This window comes from Aulostomus chinensis, chromosome 6 (assembly GCF_037954235.1).
Source record: "Aulostomus chinensis isolate RoL2024-O1b breed Wild chromosome 6, RoL_Achi_v1.0, whole genome shotgun sequence".
Lineage (NCBI taxonomy): Eukaryota > Metazoa > Chordata > Actinopteri > Syngnathiformes > Aulostomidae > Aulostomus > Aulostomus chinensis.
This window is the reverse complement of record NC_141325.1, coordinates 7231325-7246993: the sequence shown is the minus strand read 5'-3', so window position 1 is coordinate 7246993 and position 15669 is coordinate 7231325. Positions and strand designations below refer to the sequence as shown.

Below are 15669 nucleotides of genomic sequence, written 5' to 3'. Positions count from 1 at the left end.
CCTTGCTTTCTAATTCTAGAATATGGGGAAGTCTGTGTTATATTCAGGCTCGAGACTGATTCTTACTCTGCTTCTACAGTAATGCCCTCCAGCCCCACCATACCAGGCAGCTCCAGCTCTTCATCGTCTCTCTTGCCTTTCTCCTCCTTCCCGTCTGCTGCTAAACAGAAGAGTGCTTTTGCTCCCGTCCTCAGACCCCAGGGCTCTCCCTCCCCTGCCTGCCCTGCCTCAGGGGGGAACAGCTTCAGAGGTAGCCATCCAACTCACTATCTGACCCCGCTCTCTGAACTTACGAATGCAGTCTAACCCCTCTTACTAACCACACAAAAGCTTTGACTGAACAAGACAGGGAAACGTTGCTGGATGTACAGTTCATTAATGCAAGATTAGAATCATAGATTTTGCATATTTTTTTCTCTCCAGCAATGACGGGCCTGGTTGTTCCCCCGATGTAGCAAAGCACCCACCCCAATCTACCCCAGACCACTGCTTCACTTAGCCCCTCTTTTGGCACTCAGAGGGCAGGGAGATTGGAAAATTGATCAATAGCGACCACGTGTAGCTTTCCTCCCTGAGCCCACCCAGCCATTTCTTAGTCCCCTTTCATCCAGGTGGATGAATGGGATGAGGTATGAAAATGTCCAAAGACCAGCCATCTATTCCAGTGGCAGAGGAGATTACTTCACCCTTAACTACAGACAGACTTTTCTCTTTAGCTAACAGCACCAGACTGGACCATACAACGCTGTTTGTGTCGTGAGGCGCCTGCATTTTGAAATGAAACGGAGGGAAACTGGTTCACCTTTCAGCACAAACTTCAAAAGCATCTGGCTTATGATCACATGCAGTATTTCTCTGTTCAAACCCTGGCCAGAGATGTACGGGAGCACTGAACATTGTTGGATGACGGACAGTTCTGATGATGCTGCAGCTCTAAAAAGCAGGGTGCTATTTGTCTGCGTATGGACACCTTAAACAGCATGTGTGTACACTGTCTGTGAGTTAGCAGGTTTTTTGTAGTAGACTTTTTAAGGCAATTTACATTCCAGAAAAATAGACCCTTTATTTTTTGTTCTGATCTCCACGGTTTTACAAGGGAGAATTCTTTGTCTCAAGGGTTATTACAAAAGGAATTCATATATTGATTTATTTAAGAACAAGCAATTTAACTTATTATAGTTAGTCTAGGGAATAATATAAACATGTTTTTATAAAGTGGTTCTTTTTTCCAGCTGTTGATGAATTACAGTCAAGAACAATGCCATTAGAATTGATTATAAATGGATTTAACCGCAACATTTCACATCTTGGATAAAAAAAAAAAATCTTAACATTATGCTCACAGTTAAAGAAATCCTTGTGTAAAGGAAAAATGTTAGTTAGCCTCATCCTTTTTAAATTCACGTGTAATGCATGCTTTTTCACACCAATACCCTGTTATTATTTTATTCCACGTTGCAAATTTGTCAAGATTTTCTGCCTAATTTTATATGTTTCAACCAAGCAGCACAGGTTAGTCACTATGCAGTACAGTAAACGAAAGCACAAACTGCTCAATAGAAGAGAAAGGACATGTTAGGTGTTCACCATCACATGTCACACTGTTTTTACTCATCAATTTTAAACCCACAATTTCATTCTCAGGATATGAAAACAAAGAACACAAAGAGTAGATGACATTTAAAAATTTTGTTTTTAGAGTTTGGTTAACTTTATTTATTTAAAAAAAAATTATTAGCAATTTTAATATTATGTTTTTAAAGCCATTTTTCTTTGAAACGGTACAAAAATTGGTGCAAATGTGATTTGTATATCTTAAGGTGTAATTATATTTTGTGCTCCAAATAAAACAAGTAAGCAAAAAAAAAAAAGAAAAAAAAAGTCCCTCACCCTGGTCTTTATTGTGTTTTTTTTATCTTGGTGTTTTCTTCTTCAACAGAAACTGAATGATAAACAATATACCTTCCAAAGTTCTTGGACATTACGGTACCCTGGAAGGCTGCACATCTCCAGGCTGTTTTGGATCTATTTTTGACTACGTTCATCACCTGTGTGCTCCTACAGCTTTAAACACTGTTTTGTGTACATAGCTGATGAGCCGCAGCGTCTTAATTGTGATGCGAGCATTAAAGACTGAGTAGAGCATGTCAAGATAAACAACAACACCCTCCCCGTCTCTCTCCTCTCCAATAAGCCTGCTTTTCTCTGAGGACCGAGCCTCTTGGGGCCCAAGTGAGAACCACATGAGTCTCCCTCCAACGTGGCCTCCTCCTCTCCTTCTCTTTCTCCCTCCTAAAACACATAGGCATGTGCTTCGCTAGTCCCTTGTTTTTCAGTCTTTGTTTGGTGCCGCTGCAGCTCTTTCGTTCTTCTATTTTGCTCTCCTGAAATGGCCCTTCTCTGTTAATGTAATTAGCACTGGTAAAGAAGGGCAGTTAATTACCCACTCTATTTTGATCTGGTAATTAATGTAATGCCAGGAAACAGCAACTGTTTCATTAACATAGCGCTCAAAGCAGTGAGGGGGCAGGGTAGGACCCAGTAGATGCGTGTCTGTGTGTCTTTGAATCAAACATGTATGGACAAACAACAACTCTGACACTCTGAGATGTGTGGACTTCAAACGGCTATGGCCACCGATCTGACCTCAACAGCAAGTCACTGTCTCGCTTCGTGCGGTCTTTGTCACCGTCAAGTGGCACTTGTCAAAAAGAAAACAGAAAATAGCTCAAGCGGCTGCTGCTTCCTCATCACACCCCCCCCCCCAACTCCTTTGATATGCTCTTAATTTGACAAGTTAAAGTCAGCTTTGTTTCCAGCACCTCAGCATTCATCTTGCTGAGTGCTCCTTCTGCCCAGCGGTGCAGGAGCCATATGCTCCTCTTCCACATGACTGTTTTTGCTGTTGCGGCTGCATCAGCGCCATTTACTGTCTTCTGATCACAGTTTGGATAAAGACAAGATGAAATGCCACCTGCTACCAAGTCGTTCCACATCACACTTTATGCACAGCTTCAAAAGAGCATCTAGCAAGCGAGCAAAGACCATGTCATCTTTCATTAGTGATACTTCAGACGTACTGATGAGCTTCCATGTTTAAGTCACAGTATTGTCTTCCTGACAATAGTGGGAGCATATAGCAAAAAAATACAGCCTTCCCCTCTTCTCTCTCAGGGGAGGTGTTTGTGTTTATATACCCAATTAGCCCTCCGGCCACAGCATGGCCATGCATTAGGCTGACATTAGCCCGGGGTATATGCAATGTCTGTGTGTGTGTGTGTGTGTGTGTGTGTGTGTGTGTGTGTGTGTGTGTGTGTGTGTGTGCGTGTAAAATACAGTGCACCCCTTTCTCATTTGAGCCATGGCTTATTAGGTAGTATGAGGTAGAGCTTGACAGGGGCGGCCCACTGTTTTGTCAGAAAGATTGGTAGATTGGCTTCCTCACACACAGCCGGTGTCCTTTGACTTTGGCCCGTCAGTAAAACCCGCATTGTTGCCCATTAGACCATTGGACCCCAATTCCTTTTTCCAAAATGAATCCCCTACCCCTTCTGCCATTCCCTTGGGTGTCAGTGGAGTGGGGTGGCAGATGGGACAGACACAGAGCTGCCCCCTGAGACCACCCCCCACACCCCCAACAAAACACACACACACACACACACACACACACACATAAACACACACATATAGGTGCACACACACTCAGACATGCATGCATGCACATATGCATAAGCACAACGCACGCACGCACGCACGCACGCACACACACACACATACACACGTGCATGCGGGAGCAGCAGCAGCAGCAGCAGCAGCAGCAACACATAGCTTCCCTGCCCCCAGACACAAACCTCATCTGTCAGCCTGCTGCTTTTGTCCAGAGCACACGAGCGTGTTCTGTGAACACAGAGTGACGTCTCTGTCCCTGCCTCTCAATCTGTGCACCGTGTACCTGTGTGTGTGTGTGTGTGTGTGTGTGTGTGTGTGTGTGTGTGTGTGTGTGTTGAGGAACACATATAGAGCTGAGCAGTAATCATGGGCTGCAGTGTAGATAAAATGATCACCCAAAAGGATCCAAGAGTCATTTATTATGTCATTTTTATGTCCACAGTCTAAATCTTGCACTGACAGCTTCGACTGAGTAAATTCGATCACCCAACAGTTAATTTTAACTTTATGGCGATTTATTTTAAGGTTTTATCAGCTCACATATATAAAAAAGGTATTTAGGTAAATGTGAAAACCTTATACTTTTGTTTCCTGTCCTATAATGTTCCAGTCAGTCTTAGCAGTGGGACTGACAGAATCAAAGAAAACATAAACCACTTTTTAGCCTTGAGTGAACCCTTGTTTTAATAGACACGTTGATGAATTCAGTAGCATTTTACAAACTTGAAATTGGACGTTTTAATGTTTTTGGCAGTTTTGTTGACAGCAGTATCTGGGATTCATTCTCTTCTAATTAGATAGGTGGCCTGCTGAAGAAATAGATTAACAGCTATTTGATTAGTGACTCTCATTTGTTTACTTGCTTATGAGTGGTCATATTTGGTTTTCCTCCTATTTAGCAGCAAATATATTGGTTCTGTCTTGTTAATTCATTTGGGAATATGTGGTTTTCTCGTTGTAAATAGATGCTTTAGTTGGTAGGGAAGACTTTTAGTGTCCTGGTCTCTCTTCTCTTTGGGGTCTAATATGTACAATTAGTCAGATTAAACGAGCCGGCATGTAATTTAGGTCGAACGCGCGCATTGGCTGCTGGAGCGCGCGGCGGAGGGAGGTGAGGAGGCCCCACACCGGTGATTAATTACCGCCTGGCCGCGTGACAGAGGTGAGCGCTCTGCTAGTACCGTCTGCGGCCGACACGGAGGGAAAGGCAGCCGGGCTAATTGACCCGGCTTCTGTAAGGCCATCCATCAACCGTGGCCCGAGTGGCCCCGTAAGAAACACATTATTCAGAGGTAAGTTAGTTAACCAACTAGCGCTCCGCCATTTATTAATGCTATGAGCTCCGCTCGACTCTATATTCCCCCAGCGAGCGTCGTGAATACGCAGGAACAGTAGTAGTAGTAGTAGTAGTTGTTGTTGTAATAGTAGTAGTAGTTGTTGTGGTAGGTTATACCATGCAGTGTAAAGTTAAAAGACTTGTGTCTGTCAGATTCAGGGACATTGGTTGTGTTCATAGGGGTGTGTGTGTGTGTGTGTGGGGGGGGGGGGGTAGGTCCAACCCCCCCCCCCCTTTTCTCTACTGGAATATACATTATTTATTGGCCAACAACCCGTGTAAAAAGTGACATTCAAGCAATGGAGAAGAGAGCTTAACCAGCCTTGTTTTTCCGGCTCTCTGCTGGAAGAAGCCTAACTTTGACCTGTCCAGACCGTCCACATTTTTAAGTGTGCTTAGTGTAGAGTGTCACTGCTGACTGCTGGGTATGTAATTATGATGGTCATTTACAGGTTTAGATGCTTCAGGTGCACGTTGGATGATTAAAAATGATCTTAGTCAGCAAAACATACTGTGGAAGTCTTGAAAAAACAACCAAACAAAAAGCCTCTGGGACAAATGGGACAAAATTAAAATGCACACAAATGTAATGAGTTACTCCTGCTGGAAGTAGCTTAAATTTCAGTTGGCCAGTGTGCTGACATTTAGAAATATACTTTTTTTTTGTTTTGTTTTTTTAAACGTGAGAGCAAACAAACTTACTGCTCAGGTGAATGAGCCCTGAATCGTAGTCTTGCAGCTTAAGTCATATGAGTACGTGTGGTCAGGAGCGTAGTGGTGGGACTGTGAACCCTCAAAGGTCATGAATTGTCTCAGTCACGCAGCGTCAGAGGGTCCCTGGGCTGTGTGACGGAGTACTGTCTCTACGGTTGACCATCTGAATGAGCTGGATCTTCAGGGTTGTCGTCATTGAGCACTTTTTAGACACTGTGGACGCTGATTCAACACTTTGTCCAACTGTTTTTAATGGATGTTTGGATTCAGTGTTTAAACTAGGGGGAAAAAAAAGATTCTGTCACTGGGAGTGACATTCTCTTAGGGTCATGGAGTTTTTCGCCTGTTTAAGCATCCTCCCAGGATTTTACGTTGAAGCACTCTGGCTACTGAAAGAGACTACATGTTTTTGCAAGTCAGAACAATATTTTAAATATCTGTTGTCCTTTTTTTTTTTTTCCTGTTTGTAAGGAGGGCTCCTGCCCAAGTCTGTGCTCAGTCTGGTCTTTATCGGTGTTTATACACCTTTTTGGTCTTGTACAAACAAGGCAGCTTTGCCAGTGGTGAAAAGCAAACATCTGAAATCAATTCCTTGTTTTGTTTTCTTTTAGATCACCAACAGTTCGTTTTGTGCAGCCTCTTGTGATGTCAGCGTGGTAAACTGCCCTCTTTGTTAATATGTCCCGTAGATGATTAGAGCCTTAAATGTCACTGTTCTCTGGCAGGTTTCCAGCAGTGTAGATAGAAAAATGGATTAAAGGAATAAGTAGTTGTTAATTCAATCATTATGGAGTAGTCTGGACAACAGGGTATTACCCCAAAAAAGTCTTTGTTGAGAGACTCGGGGACCTTTGTCTCAGCATTGTGACAATTTTCTTTACTGATCTGTTACATAAAGGCTTCGACTGTAGAAGGTATGACACCCTTGATTAGCATGAGGAAAAACTGCCCCCCCCCCCCATCCCTCTTAACGGTGGAAAAAAGAGAGGGGGAAGTGTTAGGAATCGAAATTCAGTTCTAAATAGGAATCTATATATCTGAAATGTACTCAACTGAATCAATGAATTCCAAATAATAGCCGGCCCTAAAGAAACCCAATAACATTTTCTGGTACCTGTAGAGTATAAAATGTATGTAATGGGTCCTGACAGGGAGCAACTTCAGATGCTTCCAGGTCGGCCTGGAGCCACCTTGGAGAAACACCTTGTAGGCATGTGTGAAAAGAAATGTTGAGCATCTTCAGGTTCTTTGATTTTTCTCCTTTTTTATTTTTTTTTGCGAACCTGGATTGACTCAGATCTGTCTGGGTGGTGTGGTTTTGATGGAGCGGCCTGCATTCTCTGCCCTTCCACCTGGCCAGGGCCCAAATGTGCTTTCACTCTCCTTCCCTCCAGATCTCTTGTAAGTGAGAGAAGACAGATGAGCACTGTGGAAGCAGGTGAAGGGATCTCACGTCCCCAGTAGATGACTTGTCATACTGGTGTGTGCATGCGTGCGTTTGTCTGTCCGCCCGCCCATCCTTCTCCCACCCAGTGTGTGTGTTGAGAGAGTGATTGCTGTTGGGTCACAAGTTCTCATAGTTGACCCTTTGCCAGTGATGAAGTCTGGATGTGGTGGGGTGGCAGGGGATTTTACCTATTTATCGCTGCTTTGTAATGATATAAAGACAACTTCATAGTAGAGAGGAGGCATCAGCGCTGCTCATGGTGTTCTGTGTGAGAGGCAGCCTCATAGCGCCCCCTACCTGTGCAGGAGAACGGCCTACTTTTTTCTTACCTTAAAAGTATTAACACTAGGCATTTAAAGAAGCAGCAAACCTCCAGTTTCCTCTTTTCTTTATGATTTGTTGCTAGTGGCTTCATTTGTGTTGATGTGTGCTGAATTCTGTGACATCCGGCGGTGTAGCGGTGGCGTGCCAGCAGTAGCAACACTGTGACAACAAGCACAAACAACCATTTTATATGTCTTGCTGTCCTCTGTATACCAGCATGCATAATTATGCAGGAGGATATCTAATCAAATAAATCCATTCATTAGGAGAGCTGCTGGTATTTCTGCTTTTGCATTAATTACATAGTCATTAGCATATCAATCAGAGAAATCAGAGATCATGTAATTAAGGTTTAACCAAAAGCACCTGCTGCCTCTGAGCCGTGATGCGGTTTAGGGTGTGTGTGTGTGTGTGTGTGTGTGTGTGTGCGCGCGCGCGCCTCAGTCCTAATCTAATCTCTGGCCTTTGACAGGACTCCCCCTCATCAATCCTGAGCTGTCGCAATTCAGCTTTTTTTCTCCTTGTTTTGTTTTTGTTTATAGGAGTGGGGCATCCTGCGAAATGTTGTCATGGCAATCAAATTGATTGGCAGGGACGCCTGATTAGAAAGGAAGAATAGGGGACAGGTGGGAGGAGGCGGGCGCTACAACCAAAGGAACAGATTGGGACAAAGTGAGGACTCGCTGGGTGTCATGAGGGGGAGACGCTGTCTGCTTTGGCTCTGGTTACACCTTGTAAAGGATAACCACTAATTACTGTAACGGTCCACCGAGGGTCTTCCAGCATTCTGAGGCTTTTAGATTTGAAACAATATGGCCAGATGTTCTTGTGTTTCACTTTAATGTAATTAAACCAAATCAAGCTGGAGGCATAGTTCTGATTCCACCAGATTTGTAACAACTTTGTTTCAGCCTTATATTTCTTGCCAAGGTGAGTCATGGAGGTTGTGACTGTCGACGGAGGATACAAGCGAGGAGTGTTTTGTGGTGGAGTTTGGCCACCTGTGGGGGGAAAAGATGGATAGAGTTGAAAAAAGGATGGAATAATTCTCTTAATGAAAGGGTCAGGGGAAACCACGCGTAAGGAATCTATGGAAGAAAAATACACAGAGGAAAAGGGACGGGGCCAGAGAAGAGATGAGGAATGAGAGCAGGGAGGAGTGAGAGGAAAGGAATGGGACTCGAGGGAGTGAGTCTCAACTGTTTGTGGTGACAGCCTCTGGCCTCTGGCCTCCTCCTCTCCTCTTCCTGTTCTTATTCCCTTCTTCTCTCACTTCTCCCTCTCTGGTGACATCTGTCTCTACACCTACATGCACATACAGTGTCCTGTCAGCGGATTGAACATTCGACCAAGAAAAGCCAGTTTGGGAAATTTAGTGAAAACAAGTATGAAAATAGATGATCATCATTCAACACTTGTGATTTTCCGTGACTTACTGCACCTTACAAGGCTTACAAACAAAAGAAATGTAGTTTGTAACTCAGAAGTATTCCCAAGATGGTAATGTTTTCCTCATCTTCCATGGAGCTGAGCAGAGACATGAAAGCAACCATTTGTTATAACTGGGTGACATAGATTTTAATCTGTCATGATATTTCATTATATTATTTTGCAGTAGCGATATAATTGGAGATATGAAAATAGCCAAGAATAGCACAGTCTAAGGAGCCGTGTGAATAAACTCTGATCTAAAAAAGTAAACAAAAGCATGGAAGGTGGCTAAAAAAAGTTGAATTAAAAAAAAAATGTTACGATCTGGCTCGGGGAAAAGGGAAGCAACATAAAACCAGTTGCAATTGGTATCAATAAAACTATTTATTATTAAAGTTTGAGGGAAAAAAAGTGTGAAGTTACAAGCTGAGACTATAAGGAAAAGGGCAGTGGGTACTGCTCAAATCAAAGAAAGTAACAAAACAGAGTCCTCATAAGGAGAACTTACCACTACCTACTTATCTGACAGTTGAACTATAAAGGAAACAAATTCCTCACTAACTGAACCCATTAGGGTCAGCACCCCTCTGTCCTGGTGAGTCTAGGCATCTACCACAACCCTACGTGAAAATTATAGCGGTTATCAATTATTGAGGCTGTTCCTAGCACAAATCCTTTTGAGTCACCCGGAGTGACCAGGCGTGCTGCATGTCAGCCGCCCTGCTGAATGGCTCTGTCAGGCTTCAAAAGAGTGGGCGAGTGGTGACTGGTGGAGCGGGTCGATGCCCCACCAATCACAGCAGCGCTGGCAGGAACCACACCTCCGTCGTCGGACCCAATCTGGGACTGTAAAGCAAACAGACCATGTGCGTTATCACAAGTGAAGGACACAGAAACGGGGCAGGTGCTTGCCATAACAAAAATGAAAAAACTGCAGTGGAAACACAAACACCAATAGACTCGGTACTGATAACAGAACCTCTGGATAAACATGGAAATATTGTAAACACCTGAAAAAGTACAAATATTGTTAGATATTGGCGCGATACCTGTGGTGCCTAACGATTGATTGTTTATAAAATTCTTATGAGGAAGATTTGTAACGAGGCATGATACAGCCTGTAATTGTATGGTTTTCACGTGTGGCATCGCACATTCTTAACTACTCTTCATTTTTAGTGATTAGGGTAAAACATTCTCCAGAATCTCGTCCAAGTGTACAAGTGGCGAAGGCGTCAGAATGGCCCGTGTGTTTCCAGTAACTAGACAGCGATTGCGCTCTTACACTGGCCTCCAGGCCCTTGTTGTTGTTCCCTTCAAACCACTGGATTGAATCTTTTTTACGCAATATCAGTCAGCTATTATAACCTTTAGAGTGAAGCCTGAGGCCAGTGGGGGAATTTGCTGATGTACAGTAGATGGACAACCAGTGACATAAGACAAGAGATAACAAGACAGTTGGGCCATAAAAATGAATCACCTTTGCTGTGATTACGCCATTAGTCGACTATCAATCAGAGGGGCTAACACAGTATGTCTCGGCACTTGAATCTGATCGATGAAGCAAAGATTTGGGAGTCATTTACGTGCAGCGCCACTAGATGGCAGGAGTGAATTGTCTAAATGTCCCTCAGCTGTAAACGGCTTTACATTCCCCTACATCTTCATCTTGTCGGCGTTCATTCATTGGTCTGGGTCTGTGTTGTGAGAGATGGCTTCAGAAAGTAGATAATTTCACTGCATCACTTTTTTCCCCCTGTCAATGTAGAAGTTGTCTCCAGAGATTTGTAATGGCTGCCTGTGGTTTGAATTGATTATGCGGTTCTGCTGCACATTTGATCAGACTTTTCGCCCCCCTGGCTTTATTAAGAGACTGTCACTTATATAATTGTTAAACAAGCACCATTTAAATTGAGAGAGCACATGCTGAGCTTTGACAGAACCCCTGTACACAGCAGACCAATCTTAGTGACATCCCCCAAGTGGTTGTATTGACTTCTGACTGCAGCTGCAAGACTCCTTAGCTGCTATACACGCCACAGAGCTGGTGATGGTGTGGAGTTGGTAACACTCGTCTATTCTTCCCTAGAATACAGGGCCAAGTCTGAGGAGCCCTTCAGATGAGGTGGCAGCATGCCTGAGCCGCAGCACTCTGTGGGTATGACGCCTGTCCTTGGTTTGTTACCGACCATATGGCTTTCCCAATCAGTGCTCTCACTGCTGGCTCTGCACCAAATGATGGAGGGAGAATGGCACAGAGAGAGAGATGAGCGATCTCTCTAAAGCAACCTTTCAGGTCTCTGAGCAAATGAGTTCATTCCTCCCTTCATGCTCCGCTAGTGAAATGTCAGGAGGGGGGGTGAAAACGCTAAAATGTCCACCAAAATTTTGTTACCGGGTGTGATAAAAACGAAACACAAACAAAACATTTGAGATTGTAGGTTGATTGACACAATAGACAGAAATGGCTGACTAATCCAGAAATGGAAATGTTGATAAATGAACTGCCATGCCATTTATTCATTGGTTCCATTTAACAAGTGTGGTGATCTTTTGGTTTTATTTTTCAAGGACAGAAAAGGAATCTTTTGTCATATGTATTTTTTCACTGCTCTGACATTTTTAAAGCAGTCAGTCCATAGATCAAGAAATATAATATGCAGTTTAACAGAGTACACATTTCATTTATTTAAAGGACAGTACACATTAATCAACACTTCTGTAAATGTGCCAGTGTTGGCCAGCAGGCTGATTTTCAACTGTAGTCCTTGTCCATGGCTAGATGTCGAGATAGGCACAGGGTGGCTCATCTGATGTGTGTTTCTCTTTTTAAAAACACAAGATTAGTCCTTCAGAGAGATGTTGAGTCGTTCAACTATACTATAATTTCACAAGCTGTAGTTTCTTGATGCTGTACTGGATTGCAAGTGTTTTTTTTTTTTTTTAGTGTTTCTGGTACGTATGCTTTTTCCACAAACAGGCCTGTTGGATTGTGTTTTAAATTAAAAGTATATCTATCTATATATATCTAGATCTAAATATATAAAAATGACTTTCAAAGCTGGAGGACTTTTGAAAATCTGCTTGATAGAGGTATGACGATCAATTAATAATTTCAGCACTTCAGTCCTCACGTCTACTCCCTGGAGGGATGTTGTTATTTTAGCATTCATTTGCGCATAGAATTATGTTGCTCTATTAGATATGTGATCAGTCTTGGTCCTCCTCCTCAGAGCAACACTGATCTGTGCAGCCCTGTGGTGTTGCGCTGAGTTGGCTGTGTGCTGCAGTGTGGAGCTCTGCTGTGCAGCAACTCTCAAAATCTAAGTGATCCATGGTGTAAGTGGTGCAAGGCAGGTTCTTCCCTCCAGTAGAATTTCACAGAAGCTGATTTTTGCAACCCTTTGTTGTTTTAATTCAAGAATGCAATGGGAGAATTCCATAGATTTGTTAGACCTTCATACATAACAGTGAAACATAGGGGTGGGCAATAAAACAGTCTTAATATTTTGGTCATGGACACTTCATCAATAGCAATCAAAAAGATTATTGACTGTAATAATGAATAGTTCATTTACATGATTTAAATGAAACCCACAATGAAAGCTCATTACGAAGTCGCATGAATAAAACCCAAGTTCCCTGGCTCATAAACAGCCAGTCACATTAATTATTAAAGGACCTTGCTACCATTACATGCAAACAGCCAATTATTTAACAGCTGTGTTGCACCATAGACATAATAATGTTACAATATTGAGTGAAAAATGGATTGCAGAGGTAATTGTAAAAAGCAGTGGTCAGCACTGCAGGAAGTGAGTGTTCTTTCAATTACAAATAGTGTTAAAGTTTTTAAATGTAACATTCTACCATCCTAATCCTATAAAAATGAGGTACTTTGGTATTAAATGTTAAAGCTAGATCACCCTGGCTTAGTGCAAGCATGTGGGGAGTGCTCCTGTGCCTCTTAAATGCAGTACACCATACACGTCAATAGAGGGCGCTGTCTGACCTCTTTTCTTCAGTTTGTTTCGGTCCAATTGATCTCCTGTGATAACCAGCGATAATCTGTTTCACGTGGTTATGAAGGGCAGTGTTATGATCCTTTGATCTACTTGAAATCACAAAATGGTCTTCAGTGTTTATCCATGTTGCAGAAGCACAAATAAAGTGAGAGTTTAAGGTGACCGCTGCTGAAATAGAATAAGTGGTAAAAGCCACGGATGCAGAAGAGAGAACCTAAACTATAAAATATTATATTTCACAGTGGGCCGTGACCAACTGTCACACTGGAGTGTTTTGCTATTGGAAATGCTGACGTGGACTTGAAGAGGAGAGCACTTCAGTCATCAGCATCCATGTTATTTGAGCCTGCTGCTGATGTGAATATAACAGATGCAAAGCAATAACATTCATAATTAGCTTTCCTGTCATTACGGCCATCCCTGATTAAATGAAGCATTTGTTTGAGGAATATTCTCTACCAGTACGCCCATGTGATCGCTCCCCGATGATGTGCTGGATGACTAAATTAGACAAGGAAATGAGGATATTGTCTCCAGAGTTTCACCTGCAGCGTGGGTGTAGATGAGTGCAAAACTGACATTTACTTTCAGCATCACCAGCAAGAAAGTCCAGTTTTTCACCTGTTAACACACTTGACCTACACAATGTGGCATCTCCACTTTCAAGTGGAGACATGAATCTGGTTCCACTTGAACAGTTACGCGACTGGCTCGCTGAGGGGATGTCCTGCAGGGCCAGATTTGATGTTGAGGTTAAGAGCAGTAAAAGGTGATTCTATATGTTCATCAATAGGCTGTCTCTCCTGTCACTCTTCACCGTGTGTGTGTGAGGCCAGTCTACTCTTTTTAGAGGATCACTGAAGCGGCTAATGTGCTAGCGGGTGCTGGGTCAGTCTGAAGAGAAACTGGTTAGAAACAGGCTAACATTTGCTATTGTGGTTCATTGCAAGGTTCTTGCAGTTGGGTTGCTAATGAAGATCATGTCACATATAGACAAACGAACAAGTGATTGTAGATATTTAGAAGTGTTAGTTACAGGAGAAGAAGTAATTTGACGGTAGTAATTTGCATCGAGTCGAGCATATTACAGATTTGATCAAACAGGGTCCAGACTAACTGAACCGCAGAGCAGTGCAGGTTTTTTTTTTTTTCTGTGTTGGTTACAGACTAATGAGGTAAAGACTGGTTGATGGTACAACTGAGACGGTTCAGGCATTCAACTTCGATTCAGTTATGACAGCCAGATATTCACATTTTTGAATAGCTGTACTTTGCATATTTGATCCTTTTTCACAGTTTTGCAGTGTCTAATGACTTAATACTATCCTGCTAGCAAAGGTTATTCTTTTTGTTTGCTAAGCTGTGTTTTTCTCAAGCCTCAAACACATCAACACCCTCTTAAAGCTGTATAACGTGAGCTTAAAAGCCATCATGTCAAACTTCAAAGGTGGTATCAAAACAGCAGTTGCATGTAATCAGTTTTATGTCATATTTTTTTGAAGTCTTCTGAATATAATTCAAATGAAGTGGCTACAAGTTGAGTTAAATTGTAAATAACATTTTTTATGATTCCTGCATAGTTGCATCAATCGTCCAATTGTGAACCACAATGCATTTCTGATTCAATTATGTGTCATCATTGGTTGTTGCAAGTTAGTCATTTTGTAGACATTGAAAACATGATTTTTTTTAACTGATTCATCAAAGTGTTAATTTAATAATTTTGCTTCGTTTTCTTTGCTTTCATCACTGCTATTCTTTCCCTTAAACTCCACATTAGTATCAAACTTGATTTTACTACCTTCCAGGCAGAGATTACGTTCTAGTAATTTCAGTACAAAACCAAATCAAGCTTTATCAAATATAAACCCTATTTGGGGGTGTACTGAGCATGCCTTTCTGCCTCAACGATACTCAAGCCTCTTAACAAGCTCGTATCATACACACAAACACACACAGATGGTGGAAACGGCCATGCAAGGTGCCTACCTACACATCAGGAGCAAGTAGAGGTTATCGGTTCCATTTTATTTGGATGTGTAGTCGTAAAATCCACATATTTAATTCAGTTATGACCACAAACAGTCTACAAAGGGAAGATGAATGAGTCACATTCCCCTTTGTGCTGAAGTTTTGAAGGCTTCAGTTCAGCCTCTTGGCTTTTTGACCACTTCTAGGAAGTCATCAGTTTTCAGTGAGATGGTGGAGTTGGAGAGGAGCGACAGGTGAATCTGACTGATTGATTGACTAGTGATAAGTGACCACATCCCTCCCGCCACTCAGAGGCCACACCCTTAATCAGGCACACTTAAGTTGGTCATTGATCATGGTGTAACAGCACTGAGCGGCCACTTGTGAAAGTGTAGTTTTTGGCGCTTCATCCTTGGAGGGTGCAGCTCGGTTGCGAATGGCCCCCAACTTATTTTAATAATCTCTGACCTCATGTTACAATTGCAGTGAGGTATACAAATGAACAATTTAGGAAATGGGGGAAAATTGGCTGATGGAGCCCTTGAAAAGCAAAAATTGGACTGGTGCTGCCCTTATTAAATTATTGGTCCATCCTGTTACGTGGCACATATCCCCCCCCCCCCCCCGCCTGCTAAGAGAGTTCTATCAAAGCATATTTTTGAGTGTAATTCTGCCTGTTGTCGAATGTTTAGAGAGACATTATATCTGTATTTGATTATTTGATGGATGTGGAGCTCCCTCTTCCCTACAGG

The 15669-nt window shown here is 42.5% G+C and overlaps 2 protein-coding genes across 3 annotated transcripts in view; both read left to right on the top strand.

The window, feature by feature from the left end:
• Positions 1 to 1818, top strand: part of ebf2 (EBF transcription factor 2) — a 30250-nt gene extending 28432 nt beyond the window's left edge. For both annotated transcript variants that reach the window (XM_086205303.1, XM_086205302.1), the window contains exon 15: positions 80 to 1818. In XM_086205303.1, the coding sequence (XP_086061429.1) occupies positions 80 to 306 (227 nt within the window). In that variant the 3' untranslated portion in view covers positions 307 to 1818. The remainder of the gene's footprint in view (positions 1 to 79) is intronic.
• A 2987-nt stretch (positions 1819 to 4805) lies between these two features.
• Positions 4806 to 15669, top strand: part of ank1a (ankyrin 1, erythrocytic a) — a 94211-nt gene continuing 83347 nt past the window's right edge. Inside the window, exon 1 of the mRNA XM_086206163.1 lies at positions 4806 to 4961. The gene's annotated coding sequence lies outside the window, so the exon portion shown is untranslated. The remainder of the gene's footprint in view (positions 4962 to 15669) is intronic.